The sequence below is a fragment of the Empidonax traillii genome, unplaced genomic scaffold (genome assembly GCF_003031625.1).
Source record: "Empidonax traillii isolate 1590-97213 ecotype Southwest subspecies unplaced genomic scaffold, ASM303162v1 scaffold342:size1861417, whole genome shotgun sequence".
NCBI lineage: Eukaryota > Metazoa > Chordata > Aves > Passeriformes > Tyrannidae > Empidonax > Empidonax traillii.
In genome coordinates this window covers 860,215-876,060 of record NW_020955535.1, presented here as the reverse complement: position 1 = coordinate 876,060, position 15,846 = coordinate 860,215, and the positions used below count along the sequence as shown (strand labels likewise).

The 15,846-nt window shown below is 42.3% G+C and overlaps 1 protein-coding gene across 19 annotated transcripts in view; it reads left to right on the top strand.

The window, feature by feature from the left end:
• Window positions 1-15,846, top strand: part of PTK2 (protein tyrosine kinase 2) — a 188,318-nt gene that overhangs the window by 153,992 nt on the left and 18,480 nt on the right. For 18 of the 19 annotated variants that reach the window (XM_027892225.1, XM_027892206.1, XM_027892211.1 and 15 more), the window contains 6 exons: window positions 2,147-2,247; window positions 3,519-3,634; window positions 5,722-5,822; window positions 6,706-6,795; window positions 8,143-8,347; window positions 14,406-14,517. In XM_027892225.1, coding sequence (XP_027748026.1) covers window positions 2,147-2,247; window positions 3,519-3,634; window positions 5,722-5,822; window positions 6,706-6,795; window positions 8,143-8,347; window positions 14,406-14,517 — 725 coding nt within the window. Of the gene's footprint in view, window positions 1-2,146; window positions 2,248-3,518; window positions 3,635-5,721; window positions 5,823-6,705; window positions 6,796-8,142; window positions 8,348-12,811; window positions 13,738-14,405; window positions 14,518-15,846 lie in introns of those variants that run through there. The other variant, XM_027892226.1, reaches the window with a different exon arrangement.

The window sequence follows — 15,846 nt, the reverse complement described above, 5'->3', positions numbered from 1 at the left end:
AGGTCTGCTTTGAAAATTCAGAGTTAATATTTATGGGAGAATAAACCACTTTTCTAAGCAATTGCCCACAAATGGCACATTTCCTACGTGGAGGAAGGCTTTTTGTTGAGATGAATAGGAACAGAATAATTATAAGAATATTAAAGGTAGCGATTCCTCTATTGTTTGGTTTTGTAAGCAAATAAAGATACAGGACTTAAGCCTTAATTTTTGCCTATTATCCTTTGCTGTTGTATATCTGTAAATGTTGTAAAGGTATTGTATTATGTCAGTAAATTAATTGGTTATGGTTAGATGCTGCAGTGTATTTTATTCAATATTCCTTTATTCAAGGATTTTTTCCTAATTGTTCAGAAGATCTGTGCTCACAGCTAATGATTCTTACTTCTGAATGTCTGATTTTTTTCTTAAATTGTTATAATTTTTCCCACTACATTTCTGTCTTTTGGAACAGTAAAAAACACTGCTTACAGTAACAGGTAGGCTGCTGTCTCCTAACAGTGTAGAAAATAATTGCTCATTGAGTGCTCCCTATTATGCCTCTGAGTTTGACAGATTAGGAGATGCCACCATAGCCGACAGATAAATAGTGCTTTTCCATTTTGATTTAATAGTTTTGCCATTTTTTCTTTCTCTTTTTCATTCTAATTCCCATCCCTTACCTTGGACTTGTGTTCAGATGGCAAACTCCCTCAGAGCAGTTGGTTACTTCACTGAATTGATAAATTCATTTCCTAATAATTTAATATTAGGAATATTCAGATATTTTGGTGGTGTTTCAACACTGCAGAGATTTAGCAGTTGTTACTGCCTGTATGACATTTCACCATGTTATTTATTCCTTTTTATTAATGTTTTAAGCTATGTCAATGATGGGAATGTTTGTTTTCTTGGGGTTTTTTCCCCCCCCCTGTATTATTTATAACATTAATATTTTAAAGAATATGTTCTCTTAAGTTTGCCCCATTAAAGTTTTCTTTGCAGGACAAAGAAAAACCACTTTATTAAACTACTGTAACTGTCAGTCTTATGAGCAGAATTGCCCAAAGATTTTTGGTGGGGTTTGGAGGCGCTTTGGTTACCCAGCTGCTTTGTACCCACATGCAGAAGTAGAATTCAGAGCTTTTCAGGGTAAAAATCCAGAAACGCCTGGATTTAGCTTGGGATTAGTTTAAAGCCAAGAGAGAGCAGGTTCTACTCCTGCCTAATTTTAGGCAAACTGAAGCAGACTTTGCAGTTTGGTAATTACCATGTATCTCTGCTGACATTACAAACTGTAAATGCAGAAGAGATGCTACTTGAGGAGCAAATTAAGGATGTTTTGTCAAGAATACATTAAGGGTGTATTTAAAGACACGTCTTTAAGGATATATTTAAGGATGTTTTTGCCATGCCTGCGTTGGGAGAGAAGAACCTAATCAAGGGACTGATGTTTGATTTAAACTGCCAAATACATCTCCCCAAAACATTAGCAAGCCTTCAGGCAGTCTCTGAGGTGAGCAGTTCCAGGATGAGGGATGTGGAGAACTCCATCCCTGGAGGGGTTCAAGACCAGGCTGGATTGGGCTTGGAGCAGCCTGGAAGGTGTCCTTGCCCGTGGCAGGGGGGTTGGAACTGGTTGATCTTGATGGTCCCCTCCAGGCCAAACCGTTCTGTGATTCATGTGGTCATACTGCGTAAAACATACTGGGACTGCACTGCTGAGGCTGAAGAGTTAATTCAGCCCATGGGAAATAAAATGAGATGTGAATGTGATGATTAAATAAGGCTTTTGTTTATGTCATAAACTGACAGACATTTATTTCCAGTAATTGAATTATAGAGACTGTTTTTTCTTGCCTCTTCTTCCAGTAGAAAGGCCCAGGTTAAGTGGCCATGCACTGGTTTGTCAGGGCATTCTGTTAACTTAATTTATGCTCAGCCAGGACTGACTTGCCTGGCACCTTCCACAGCAGTTTCCATTTTCCTGAGTGGAGAACAGTACAGACAAAGCAAACTGTGTTTCCCACTGCCCACAGCGCACAAAACGACCAGGCATTACTCCATGCAACAGTTGTTTCAGGCTGCTTCAAGACCTGTGATTGTATTTTCTTGGTCATTGGCGAAAATGCTTCTTAAGCACCGGCTCGTTTTCGTTTCCTTTCAGTAACAATGCGCCAGTTCGATCACCCTCACATCGTGAAGCTCATTGGAGTCATTACAGAGAACCCAGTGTGGATAATCATGGAGCTCTGCACGCTTGGAGAGGTAGGAACAACCCTCCTGCAGCTTTGCTCTCCTCTCTGCTGGCTCACAGATCGCTTTGCAAAAGGCTGAAAAAACACTCCTCAGGACTAACACACGATACCAAATGTGATATCACAGTCGCTGGTGGAATTATGGGCTGAGAAACAGGAGCGGCAGCGTTTGACCTCCTCCTCCTCCTCTGGGGGAACTGCATCACCTCATTCCAAAGCCATTTAGTCAGAGTTTGCAGAGAATTTAATTGCAGTTCCAGAGTGAGAGCGTGACCTCTGTCAGGATGATGATGATGTGATATCATTTAAACAGCACTTGCAAACGTACCTTCTAGAAGTGAAATTGTGGTACATCTTTTACTCTCCCTGAGTAACGCTGCAGTTTCCCTTCAGATATGGTGGGTTTTTTTCTGTGGAGTGGAGGCCCTAGATAAGATGACTTCCCTCATTATTTTGTTTTTTGGATGAATGGTTCAAGCAAAACTAAAATCTCGCTCTTTATAATCGATTAGTTTTCTTTGAGCCGCATGTTTCTGAAAATGGGAGCTGCAGTGACATTTCATTCTGCGTTGTGTATTGTCATTGTAATTATCAAACTGCAGTACATTGTCCAAAAAAAAAAAAAAAAAAGGAGGGAGAAAAAGCTGTAGTGGAGAAGTCATTTTCTGTCAGAAAATTACAGATTTCCTTTCCAGTGCCCAAATGACTTTTCAAAGCCTTGTTTTAATTTTTGAGGAGATTCAAGTGCCACCTTCCAGTAGGTCCGAACTGCCTTATGCTGGGAATATGGCTTATAAATATTGGTATTGGTACTCTGTGCCAAATCCAGTTGTTTTAGCATATGTAGGTTAAAATAATGCTTCCAGAACAATAGTGATCTACTCCGTGTTTGGCTTGGCCAGGTACTGTAAAGTTCTTAAAAATTATTTAGGCTGCAAACATGTGCTGTACTCAAGGGTAGAGTCAATAAAGGTCCAGGAGGGCTTCACTGTGGAACAGCAGCAGATGCTCTTCAGAAGCAGCCTGAAAGCAATGCACAAAATTGCTGGGATTTTTTGTTTGGCTAACCCTTTCCACGTAGGAAAAAAAAACCCCAGGTTTAATTTAACCCAGAGTTAATTTTGTTCGTGGGAAGTGATTTCCTTTCCTCATCCAGCCTTAAGGAAAGGAAGTCATGGCCGTCGATACTTGTGTCAACTTTACAGTTTGAGATGTGCCTCGTTCAGCCTCGTTATTTTCGGTCCTAATTTCTTCCTGTTTCTTCCTTCCTTGTACAAAAAGCTGCGATCGTTTTTGCAAGTCAGGAAATACAGCTTGGACCTGGCCTCTCTGATCCTCTACGCTTACCAGCTGAGCACAGCACTTGCCTACTTGGAGAGCAAAAGATTTGTACATAGGTGAGATTTTGTACATATATATATGTGTGTGTACGTGTCTGTTTTTATATGCAGCTACTTCAGATTGTCATTTTTGCCAGAGGCTTCCACCGGAATGACACCCTTTTCAAGGGTGACACCTGCTGGCCCACTGCTGGATTGACTCGGAGCTGGGGCCGGATTTTAATCGGAGTCGTTTTTCGACTCGGTTGTTGCTCTGTGGTTACAGGATTTTTTTTAAAGCTGTGAGTCAACTGCAATCTTTCAAAGATAGAAAAGCAAAACAAGGGCAGATGGCTTCTTAAGTAAAGAAGAGGGGAAACAAAATATTTATAAAATACAAGTACTTGCTTAACCAGAAAATGAACCTAAATTTCCTTTGTGGTGTGTTTTGAATTTTATTCCCTTGAATCTAAACATGAGCTTTCTAGGGAGAAGAGGCTGGCTTCAGCCTCTTATTGCATGCAGTTAAGACTTCACAGCACTCCAGTTTATTAAGTACCATTAATTTTCAACCTCAGCTCTTTATTTGTGTTGAAATACTTACAATCAAATTCTATACACGTGTTGTGATAATGTGTATGCAAACACATATGAAGTAATAACTATATATATATATGCATAGATATTTATAATAAAGACATTGCAAATAGCAGAGCCATGGGATTGTTGTAGATACTTGGATTTTAACTGGCTGCTCATGGCTTGGACAGGTGAGCTCTTTGCTGGGTTAGGAACTGACAGGGCTCAGAGAGTGGTGGGGAATGGTGTCACACCCAGTTGGGGTCCAGTCACCCGTGGTGTTCCCCAGGGCTCGGTGTTGGGGCCAGTCCTGTTTAATATCTTTACCAGTGATCTGGACAAGGGGATCAAGGACACCCTCAGTCAGACAACACCCAATTGGGCAGGAGTGTTGATCTGCTGGAGGGCAGGAAGGCTCTGCAGAGGGGTCTGGACAGGCTGGATCAAAGGGCCACAGCTGACAGTGTGAGGTTCAGCAAGACCAAGTGCCAAGTCCTGCACTTGAGTCACAACAACCCAACAATAAAAGGACCTGGGGGTGCTGAACAGCAAATGAACATGAGCCAGGGTGTGCCCAGGTGGGCAAGAAGGGCAGTGGCACCAGGGCTGTACCAGCAATAGTGTGGCAGCAGGACCAGGACAGGGATTGTCCCTCTGGGCTGGGCACTGGTGAGGCCACACCTCAAATCCTGAGTCCAGTTCTGGGCCCCTGAGGACAAGAAAGACTTTGAGGGGCTGGAGCGTGTCCAGAGAAGGGAACAGAGCTGGGGAAGGATCTGGAGCACAAGTCCTGTGAGGAGCAGCTGAGGGAGCTGGGGGATGTTTAAGCCTGGAGAAAAGGAGGCTCAGGGGGGAACCTTCTCACTCTACAACTCCCTGAAAGGAGGTCATAGCCAGGTGGGGGTCGGTCTCTTCTCCCAGGTAACAAGTGACAGGACAAGAGGAAACAGCCTCAAGCTGTGCCAGAGAATGTTTAGATCAGATATTAGGAAAAATTTCTTAATTAAAAGGGCTGCCGAGCCCTGGAAGAGGCTGCCCAGGGCAGTGGTTGATTCCCCATCCCCGGAGGTATTTAAAAATATGTAGGTGTGGCACTTGGGGACATGGTTTAGTGGTGGCCTTGGCAGAGTTGGTTTAATGGTTGAACTCGATGATCTTTCCCAACCAAAGTGATTATATGATTTCAGCCAAGTAGCTGTTTATTTTAACTGTAGCAAGAAACTCAGAAAACACATCTCACACTGCACTGAAGTGGGAGAAAGCAGCACCACTCAGTTTGCTGCACTGACATCACTGCTCAGAGCTAAATCTGTCAGTGCTTACTCACATCTGCTGAAATCCAGAGTCCACAGACACATGTAAGGCAAGTTGTCTCACCTGGGAAACTGCAAGACAAACGTGCCAAAGTCTTTCCATAATCCCTGTGGTATCACTAAAATCTGAGCTCCTTATTAGGAAACCTTACACAGGACTGAGAATTTAAACCCATTCCTTACTTCTGCAGGGCAGGAGGCAGATTTTCTTCAGGTGCTAGTTCACCACTTTGCTTTTAAATTACTAGAAATACTGTTCCCTCTCTTTGGCAGGGATATTGCTGCTAGAAATGTGCTGGTGTCTACCACTGACTGTGTGAAACTGGGTGACTTTGGTCTATCCCGATACATGGAAGACAGTACTTACTACAAAGGTAAGTTGACACTCCAGGTCCTTCTTGTAGGACAGTTAGAACTGGAATTAACCAGATTTCCTTGGTCTGGCTGTTGTATTTGTATAAAAAGGCAAGTTGATTCAAGAGTTTAATAATGGCAGTAAATTCCTACATATGTGCTTAAGAAGGAGGATCACAAGGTCTGATTTAAGTTGGAAGAAGTAGCAAGTTCACACGTAGGTACAGATAAATGTTGAGTCTGTGCTGTCAGTTATGCTCCCTATTTCAGCTGCCACTGAACTGGGGAGATTCAGTACAAAAATGTCTTCGAAGCCTAAATTTTTCCCCATTTTGGGTGGAATATTGAGCTTCAGTGCCTCCAGCAGCTGAGAGGTGTCCTGCAGTGGCTGATAGATGGGAAGTGCAGCAGGAGAATAGAGATTTTGCATGTTGGGTGCTAAACAATAGCATTTCAAAGCTGGCATATATTATTGTTAAAGCATGTATTCATAAATCTCATCTTCAGTGTATTTCTGGTTGCATTTATATATTTAAAATATCCTTTATCTGTCCCCTTACACTTCATTATATTTCCTTGTTTCATTTGTCCCGTTTCACTGAGCTACATTTCGGTTTTTAATTGCTGAGAGGGGAAATAATTTTGACGTGATCATTTCTTGGTGTGCTTTTGGGGTTTGCCATTGAGGCATTTATTGGGAGGTTTGGGGGATTATTATTTTTCGGGGGGGGTTGTTGGTTCTTTTTCTCTGTTTTAGGTAGAGCCAAACAACCTTATTTATCGATACTTGAAGTGCTTCACTGGAGATGGGGTTTGCCTGTGAATTGTTTCGCTGAGAACCAAATCTGTGGGTTGAGCTCAGTAGTAGAAATAACAACCTGCCTTCTCTTGCCTCCCCTGCAGCTTCCAAAGGGAAATTACCTATCAAATGGATGGCTCCAGAGTCAATCAACTTCCGACGGTTTACCTCAGCTAGTGATGTGTGGATGTTTGGTAAGGGAGCACCAGATGGTGGGGATTCTTTAATGTCCTGCTGGAGAAGCTCAGTGTTCCATTTTAACTACTATGAATGAATAATTTCCAGATATTTGGCACCATGTCGACTGTACTTCCTGAAAATCCAGTTTCTTCCAGCATATTTTCCATCTTTGTGGGTTTTTTTTTTCCCCTTTTTCTACTCAGTAAGCCTGAAGCTTCATGTGCCTTTTTACCTCTAGTAAGAAGCTGTCAGAAATAAAGGTACAAGGCAATTATTTCATAATTAGAAAGGAGATGATTTTCTTCTGTTGGTTGTGTTTTGGATTTTTGATTTTGTTTTGGGGGTTTTTTTTGTGTTGTACCATTGTCATTGCTGTTTCTACTTTGCATTTTGAGTTTTATGGTGATACACCTTGCTTAATGCATAACTCATCCTGCATTTCTGGATCTTTAATGCCAGATTGCCACTTAATTTGTCTTTCATAGCTCCTGTCAGCTTACAAAGCATGACCAGAAGCTGAGTAAAAATGAGGCTAAATGGCCATATCCTGAAGCTTTGATCTTTTTTTCCTAAATATGTGAGGTTTTTTATGAATCTGATCACCTGTGCTCAAACAGGTCCAGACAACTGGTCTGGGCTGATGGAACACAGGCTGTCTTTGGGAACAAAGGTGATGAGACTTGGAATAAGAGCAAGGAAAGTCAAGTAAGAGTTCACCCTTTTTGCAGATTGAAATTTGAGTGTTGGTAAATGAGAGGTGTGTAACAGTTTGAAGAAAATTCTAGCACAGTCAAAGTCAGAGAAATGACTTCTAATATAAATTCTTGGCCAGTCCTAAAGCGGCAGACGAGGTTTCCCTTTGTGCTTTTAGTGCTGTTTCAGTAGAAAGTGGGTTTATTGCATAGTTTCAGCACAAAAAAAAATCTGGATCAATGCCAGCGTTAAAAACACCCTCGAAGTGGAAATGCACTCTACGTGTCGAAACAGGCCGGTTGGAGCGAGTCAAAGGGAAAAAGCAAACACGGCTCATTCCACCTCGTACGAGAGATCTGAGTATGAGCAACCCCTGTGACTTAGAGCAGGTAAAGGTAAAGGCAGTGCAGGGGGAGGCCAGGCTGTGGGTCGTGCTGCCTCTTCAGGAGGTGAGGTTGGTGCTGTGCGAGTGGCTCTGCTGCTCATCACTCCTCTGCTGCCAGCCGGTGAGTCCAAACCTATTCCCGGGCTACACCCTTGGAATAAATCGCGGTGTTAGTACAAAACTGGGGGTTGTTTCTTCTTTTTTTTTTTTTTTAACAGGTTTTGTGGTTTGCTGGCAGTGGGGAAAACGCTGCTTTTTGTGTGTGTGTGTGTTTTTTTCTCAGGTGTGTGTATGTGGGAGATCCTCATGCACGGGGTAAAGCCCTTCCAGGGAGTGAAGAACAACGATGTGATTGGGCGGATCGAGAACGGTGAGCGGCTCCCAATGCCTCCAAACTGCCCTCCCACCCTCTACAGCCTTATGACCAAGTGCTGGGCCTACGACCCCAGCAGGAGACCCAGGTTTACTGAACTTAAAGCACAACTCAGGTAGGGTTTCACTTCTGGAAGGTCCTTTCCTTGTTCAGAAATATGTGTTTTGGCTTTATCTTCTGTCACGGTGTTTTCTTTCTGTGGTAAACGTGAGACGTGGTGTGTTAAGTTTTTATCTTCCAAAGGCCAGGTGGTTGGTTGTCTGTTGGAAAACTGGACTTTATCTGCTAGAGAAAATGAGATTAGGCAGTAAATTCACATAACTGGAAATATGAATCACCTGCTTTTTCTCCCAAGAAAAACTCCACATTTGACTAGCAATTTGTTTATAATTTTAGCTACAATCCTTGGGGAGGGAGGTAGAAAGAATTTAGGGTGATTATCCAGACAAATAGGGTAAAAATGTGTCTTTTCCTAAATAAATGAAGCATCAGGTGAGTGCTGTTGGAAGTTATTTTCATAGCATGTAGCAGAGTAGTTGCACAGACACAGGTGTGACAGGGCAATTACAAAGCCTGCAATAAATGCAGCGCCACTGACTAGAAATTCTTTTGCCCTTTGTAAACCAGGATATAGAATACTACCTTTTGTTTATCTTGGAGTGAATGTGAGCACACACCTTTGAGACCGGTCTAAATTCACACCTTAGTTTATTCTGCAATAATAAATATATCCCAGTGTCCATATCTCCATTTCACCAGCCCCGAAGTGGGAGTGATGTTTAAACTTTGAAACCTCACTGAGATAATGGACAGACACATTTGATATTTGTGGCCAAATTGGGTCACAAATGTTGTGACCTGCGGATTTTATGAGTGCTCAGCATGTATTTTGCATAAGTCAATACAGGGTTCAAACAATGCTTAGGTACATTGTACATTGACAATCCACTCTTGGATTTTTTTAGTTCAGTGCCAAATTCTTCAGTTTAATTTTAGGTCTTGTTTCGAAGTTGTTCTTTGTGGTGTGTTTTATTTTCATAATACCATTCTTTGCTGTCACTGGATGTTCATGGTTCAAGATAAATCACTGGTGGTTAAAATAAGGGACAATTTGAATATAATTATGATGCTGTTTCAGAGTTGCTATATGGATAACTTAAAGGTATTAAAGTTTTTTTCCTGTTTCTTAAAATTTCATAGATTTTCACCATCTATTAGTCTGTGAGCTCCTGTGTAGACTAATAATTTACAGAACTAGAGGAAGACTTATCCCTTGTCATAGATAACTTAACCATTGTCCTCTTGTCTGTGTGGAATTAACCACGAAGGAAGGAATGGCAGGGCTGGGTAGGGATTGCAAGGAAAAGATGTTTGGGAAATAGGTGGAAATTGGCAGTTCACTTGATTTTTTTTCTCCTTTTTTGGCTCTGGAAGAATAGGATTCTTGTCAATTTGCAGTCAGGTTGTGCTGATAACTTAGAGCTGGTTGGCACAGGTGAGAATGAAGCCCTGAAAAATGGGACTGGGAAGATGGCTGTGGTGTGTAAACCCCAAGCAGGGGGAGTATCTCACCAGGAAGGAGAGAGGATGAGTAAATCCAGAGCGTGCTCAAGAGCTTGGCTCTCCTCAGAACCAGCACTCAGGACATGTGGCAAGTGAGGGTCACCTTTGGTTACACACCAAAACCTGTCCCACCAGTGAGCTCTGAAACAGGCCATTGCAGAAAGACTCTGGAATTTCCATGCTGGCAGACTCTCAAACTTGGACTGCAAAAGGCCCTGAGGAGCTGGCCCTTGCTGTGCATGAAGCCCAGCTTCACCAGGAGATTGGATTCCACACCTCCAGCAGCCCCTTCCAACCCAAACCATTCTCTCACTCAGATGGAAAATACAAAAAGTGTGGAGGATTTTTTACTGCTCTGCTCATACTGGGAGATTTGAAGCATTGCTTAGAGGACAGGCCTCTCTCCTGGGGCCACTGCAGCCCTAAAATCCGTTTTTTTACTCTGTTCCCACCAAAGCAGAGCTTTCTACCACTCCAAACTGGTGACCTTTATTTCCCAAAGTTGGGCAGCACGGTTGTCCTTGGGGCTGCTCACAGACAGACTCAGCCTCTCGCTGGAAACGTTGCCAATTCCCTGATGATGAGGCAATCTCAGGCAGCTAGGAAAGATTGGGTTTCAAAACTCAAATTCCCATGAACTTGCAAAAACAAGCCATTTCCCTGGTGGCCTTTCCCTGTGGTGTTGCTGCTGCTCGTTCTGGATCCCGTCCAGGGTAGTCTCTTCGAGCTGAGAGCAGGCTGGATGTTTGCTTGGAGCCGGTGCTACAGCACTGCAGCATTCCTCTCTGGTTTAATGAGAAAGACTCCATGGCTTTGGGGAAAATCTTCTGCATCTGAACTAGCACTGATGGGATCAGAAGCGTTTCTTGTGGTCTCTGTTATTTGTTGCTTTTCCCATTTCATAGTAACAGCTGCTCTGCACAAACTGTGTGTGCAGCTGATTGTGCAATGCAAAGGTGCTGATTTCTGTACAATTTATATACTGTTATTTGTTATTGCTTATAAATTCATGTAGTGGTATTAGGGTAGTAATTTTTATAGCATTTGATCTGTCTGAAGTGGATAGGGTTGAGTCAGTCTTCCCAGCAAACACTGAAACAAATGGAGGGGTTGTGGATTTCCAAATTTTATTCCTCCTTGCATTCCAAGTCCATTTTTCAAGTGGTGGGGAGGGGTTAAGAGTCAGATTAGGTCAGGACAGTGGGGTGCAATCCTGCTCTCCTGTGACTCTGTCACTGACTTGGTCACAGTTAGAACGTGGGACATTTTTAATTGGGAAATGTGTCACCTTGCTGATTTTGCGTAGAACAGATTTTTTTGTCTTGCACTACGTGGTAAATAATATAAAAGGATTTTAATTTTGAGCTTTGAAATTAATGTAATGTTGTGACATTTGCACTGAATCGTGGAATGAATTTTGCTAAAGTACCTCTCACTAAGCCTTTCTGCTACAAGGAGCAAAATAAACAGCAGTTGTGTCATTGCTGAGGTTGTTGGTCACAGGTTTTAACAGACTGCATGACCCCACTGGCATCCTTGGGCTGCAGTTCACATTGAATACAGCTGGGAAATAAAAAGCCTGATTCTATGATTTAAAGCCTGGTTTTATGTCAACAGTGAGATAATTAGTTGCTGAGAACTGGACTTGAGTCTTTTTGTCACTGCATTTGATGTAAATCCTGAAACGTTGCTTATAAATAAAAGAAAGAAAACTGGGAAGAGTGAGGGCAGTTTGAGTCCTCTTCTTTAGTGGCATCCTGACAAAAAAATACTGTAGCACATACTTGAAATAAATGATGGGGGCTGCAAAATACTTCATTATTGCTCCTTGATGATGACCGTTAGGAATAATGTGTAATTCATATAGAAGTGCTTTCATATTAGAACAGGATGTGAAAATACGTTCATCTGCATCCAATTTGGCATTTCTGGTGGCTGGAGATCACAGAGAGAGAGGAAGAAGCTGCTTTTTTGGGGTCAGCACTTACTGTAGATTCCCACATCACACTGGTTCTGCTGTGCCTTTTGGAATGTGAGGATACAGTTCAGCATTTAAAATACTCCTACACTGAGGCTCCCAGTTAAGTGTTTCCTTTTCAATCACAGGCCAACTTCAGTAAAAAGTCCTTTGTAAATTAAATAAGTTTATCAATTATCCAGGCTTGTAATAATTGAGATTTTTCATCAGCCTTCACCTCGCCCCGGAGCTGAGCTGAGTTTGTTCCCTTCAGGGTTTGCTAGGGAAACCACAGGGATGGAATTCTCTGCTTGCTCCTCGTTGCTGCTAAAAATATGTGCAGTTTGGGAAAATAATGCCTAGATCTGACTTTTCCTGACCTTCTGCATATTCTAATAAACTGTTCAGAGAACTTGAGCAGCTGCTCTGAGGAAACGTCAAAAATATCTCTTGGCACACTCGGACTCCATGCACGGATCGGTCTCCCCTTTGTGAAAACAAAGACCTTTCTGTGAGTCATTTATATTCTTCGTGGGTTTTTTTCGAGCAATGCTTCTCTGAGGCATTTCCATTTCATATTCTTGTCAGCAGAACCGAGGGCATCCAAGTACAGATTCAGCCTGAGACCTCTGGGCTGCTGGGAAAGAGCCTCCTGTTGGAGAGCGGGGTGGGATGAGTTGGAGTTGTAAGGCAAAAAGCTGAGCCCCCCGTTGTGAAAACCAAGTCACTTCAACAGGAATTTATGATTTCCAGTGATAAGGGTTTAAGTTGGTGGTGCTGAACGCTGTGGCATCACAGATAAAACAGCTTTGATTGCAAGGCAGAGAGAGGTTTTGGGGTTTTACTCTTTTTTTTATGGAAGAACAGGACTGTGCTGTGACAAATTCCACCCGTGGCCCCAAGTTGTCAATAAGCCATCTCTAAATTTAGCCAGCTGCTAGTAGCCAACTCTGTTCTGTTCTTCTGCTCAGATTAGGTCAACTGCTGCATCAACAGCTTGATTAAAAATCTATCATTTATTCGTGCTTTGTTCGTTAAGCTGGGCAGATTTTTTTTGGTGTTGTTTTGGGTCTTTTTGATTTGGATGTATTTCTTGAAAGATGGTACTCGTGGTTGTGGATGCATGTTGGCTGGTTTCTTGTGCTACATAAAAACTTATGCTGGATATCTGAGGTGTGACCTGGCTCTAAAGCAGTGGGGTTTTTGCTAGTTTGTCATGAGTTTGAGTGTGAAATCTTGCATTTTCCTTATTCTGAAGGAAGAAGGAGGTAAAATAGAAAGATTCTCTCTTTATTCCCTCCGTTGGGCTGTGGCTGTGTTTCTGTGGTATTTCTAGCAGGATGACTTTTGCAAATAACTTGTCTGATTTTGTTTTTGTTCCACATTCTTGTGTTACTTCAGCAGTGATGAATTGAAATTGCAGCAATGCTTATAAACTTGATTTAGCTGCCGTGAGACAAGATGACTTCTCTGCTTTTCAGAAGTGGCATAGTTTGGGTTTTTATTTTTTGGCTGAGTAAGGAAAAGCAAAGTTCTCATCTCCAGCAGGAATTTAGCCTTGAAATAAGCAGTAAAAGTTCCACGACGAGAGCAGATTGCTGGAGTTGATCTCATCCCCCTGCATGAGTAATTCTGGGTGGTTGTTTAGCAGACTGAACAGGAGATTATAAACTCAGAACCTAGCTTTGTTTCTGGAAACTCCTGGGTGATAAAAGGAGCTGGGAATAGCTCCTTCCCAGGATTATCTTTGCGCTGGGGATGGCGATCCGGGAGTGACGTGCCCCGCTCACATCCCCAGCCCGTCCCCGTAGCCTCAGCTCCGAGGAATTGGCAGCTCCCTCTTTCAAAGCTTCACTCGGAGTATTTTTTCGAATGGCAAATATCCAACATTAATAAGCCACATAGCAGAGCTGGGAGGAGGCTGGATGTGGGGGCAGCAGGAGCACGTTCAGCTTCAAACAGGCTTTGTAATAGTCAGGACTGTGGTAAGTAGCGAACTGGTTTTACTACTGTCTTGTACTTTGTGAAAATGCAGCCTTTTGACCTGAATGCTTAGAAGAAGCTGAGTGAATGCTGTCAGATCTTCCTGTTTTTGCTAAATTGCTTTGCTGAATTGTGTTCCCGGCTGGGCTAAAGAGTGAGAGCAGAAGTATTTAAAATGCTTTTTGACTGCTTTGTTCAAAAAGGGTAAAAAAAAAAAAATAATCCCAGTGATCTGAAGCTCTTGAGTTTCAGTAAAGAACATTCTCGGTTTGTTTTGAACCTTTGCAGCGGTTCAGTAGAATATTTTCTTGTGAAGAGTAAGCTTTCATGCAAGTAAGTGCTTGATTGATTGTCTTTGAGGATTTCTCTGTCTAATTGCACATAAAAAGAACTGTAATGCAAAAACAATTTTGTGCAAGATCAGCCACAGCTTTCTGAAAATTTGATGCTGCTTCTGTTTTCAAAGGCGCACTGGTAATCCTACAGAAATATTTCTTCCTGATAACTGGTTTTTAGAAACTGAACTAGTGGATGTGAAAAGAGGTCATTTTTCAGTGCTCTGTCACTTTGTTAAGTAGTGTTTATCAGTTTGAAAAATGCAGGAGCTCTGGGGAGAGGTTTGTTCATCGCTGAACTGGAGTTTTACTTAATTACAATATGTTTTTCTCAGTACAATACTGGAGGAAGAGAAGCTGCAGCAAGAAGAACGAATGAGAATGGAATCCAGGCGACAAGTCACGGTATCCTGGGACTCAGGAGGATCAGATGAAGCTCCTCCCAAGGTAGCTAAGACTGCAAACTACAAACAAACAAAAACCCCCTTTTTATTCCGTTTATTTCTGCAAAGTCTCCTCTGATGGGTTTGTTCAAACCACAACATTCTGGCCAGATTTGTCATCATCTGTGAATCCTGAAATGACCCAGTTCTGCTTAAGCTGTGATTAGAACTGATCCACGCTATGATATTTCACTAATGATTTTTATTTCTGGTTGTTTAACCATAGTTGCAACCATAGGCAACCATAGTTGCCACAAAATTATTTCCTGGCCTTTTCTTTCTTTTTTTCTTTTTCCTTTCTAACAGCGCTCTACACTGGCTAGTGAGCCCTCAGGCCACTGGGAAGTTTATTTATAACACACTGGTGAGATGATAGAAATCAACTAATTGTATTTTCCTTCTTCTGGACAGAAAAATTAGGAGTTTGCTGCCAAGGAACTTTACGTGGTTTAGTTTCCACTTGGTTTTGGTTCATTACTGTCCTGGTTGGATGTCACTGATGTGTTCTGCAGCTGTGGGAGTCCAACCTCACCAGTTCCTGAGCACTCTCCCCTCTCAGTGACTTGTCTGCTTCTCCTCAGAGATATTTTTGCATGTTATTTTGAAGGCTCGAGCCTGTATTTTGAAGATTTCTGTGTGGTCACCACTGTAATGTGGAGTATTGTCTGTGTCCTGAGCAGTTTGTGGTGAATTCCTGGAGCTTTATACCCAAGCTCTGGAGCTGATCATGATTCCAGCACCTTCTGCTGCACACCCTCCCCAAAATTCACAGGAAGGCAACTTATTTTTTATTTTCTTCTGTTTCCCCATATCCAGGTTGTTGCCTGGTAGATCTCCCAGCTTAGCTCTGCATTTTGATAGCTCTGTGGCACCCCAGGAATAAAGGGCAGTGGAATTGTTGCTTTCACTTCAGACCTGTTCAGACATCTGAGATGAATTAGCAGGATTTGGTGTTTATCTAAATAGACAGTGTTCCAAGTTACAGAAGCAGATAAACCCCATAAATTGGAACAATATGCTGCTTGATTGTTACAGCCTTGTTTGAAGAATTTGTTTAGTCTTGAAGCTCTGGGGCTAATCCAGATGGAATAAGTACCTTTTAGCAGTGTAATATGTGAGCTCCACTGTATGTGAAATTATAATTGCTGGTGCTTTGTGTGTGATTTATAACCCAAAACACCTGACCCAAGGTGTGTTAAGGCTGCAGTTAATTCTGCCACTGCATGTCTTTTTTGAGGGGATCAGTGTGTCCTCCCTGTATTTGGGATGCAGGTGTTGGTTGGGTTTTCTCTTCACTATTTGTGTGTGAAATACAGATGTGCATAATAATGGC